Raw genomic sequence first — 922 nt, forward strand, 5'->3', positions numbered from 1 at the left:
CAACACCAGAAGGGGGGCAAAAGTGGACAAACAACAAATATTGAATCTGCTCCTTTTGTGGGAGTTCAGAGTTGGCCTTGAAGCTCTGAGGGAGAATATCTTTGGACACAGGTTAGCAGAGGGGGTGCCATTATCTTCAGGTCAAGGACAAGTGAAGCTCTGAGGGAGGGGAATATCTTTACACACAGATTAGCAAAGGGGGGACCATGATCTTCAGGTCAAGGGCAACCCAGGTGCCAGCCAGGCAGTTTCCCACTGGGGACAAAGGGCTGCCATGAGGTAACACGTGGGCACCACAATGGGCTGGGGGCGGCCGGTGGTGGAGCAGGAGCCCCCAGCAGGGGGCCGCTCCCTTCCCTTCCCTTCCCTTCCCCTCCCCCTCTCCCCTCAGGCCCCCACGCGGGGGGAAGCCACTAGGCTCCAAACGGCCGCGGTGGGCGGGGCCTGGACGGTGACGTGTTTCAAACGGGCCAACGAGCGGGCGCCGAGGGAGGGCGGAGCCGAGCGCAGCCTCCGCCTGGGATTTTAAAGCTCCATCTTGGCCGCGGCGGCAGGATCTGGAGTGCGCTCCGCAGCAAGGAGGCGCAGCGGCCGCCCCCATGTCCCGCAGGAGGAAGGCGGCGGCAGCGGCGGCGGCCGGGGGGAAGCCGCAAGGCAGCAGAGGAGAGGCGGCGGCGGCGGCCCCAGGGGTGTCGGGCGCCGCGGAGAAAGTTGTGTACTCGCGCTCGCAGGTGTCGTTCGCCGGCATCAAGGCGCTGGGCGACGCCATCAAGCTCTTCATGCCCAAGTCCACGGAGTTCATGCGCTCGGACTCAGAGCTGTGGGACTTCCTGTGCAGCCTCAAGCACGAGTTCTCGCCGGTCATCCTGCGCAGCAAGGACGTGTACGGCTACGCCTCGTGCCGCGCCGAGGTGCCTGCGCC

General features: G+C 64.8%; 1 protein-coding gene across 1 annotated transcript in view; it reads left to right on the forward strand.

Annotated features, from left to right (window-relative positions):
• Positions 1-511: 511 nt before the first annotated feature.
• CCDC71L (coiled-coil domain containing 71-like) overlaps positions 512-922 on the forward strand; it is a 4,529-nt gene continuing 4,118 nt past the window's right edge. Inside the window, exon 1 of the mRNA XM_019543966.1 lies at positions 512-919. Within this exon, the coding sequence (XP_019399511.1) occupies positions 600-919 (320 nt within the window). The 5' untranslated portion in view covers positions 512-599. The remainder of the gene's footprint in view (positions 920-922) is intronic.

This window comes from Crocodylus porosus, unplaced genomic scaffold (genome assembly GCF_001723895.1).
Source record: "Crocodylus porosus isolate Cpor-Errol unplaced genomic scaffold, CroPor_comp1, whole genome shotgun sequence".
NCBI lineage: Eukaryota > Metazoa > Chordata > Crocodylia > Crocodylidae > Crocodylus > Crocodylus porosus.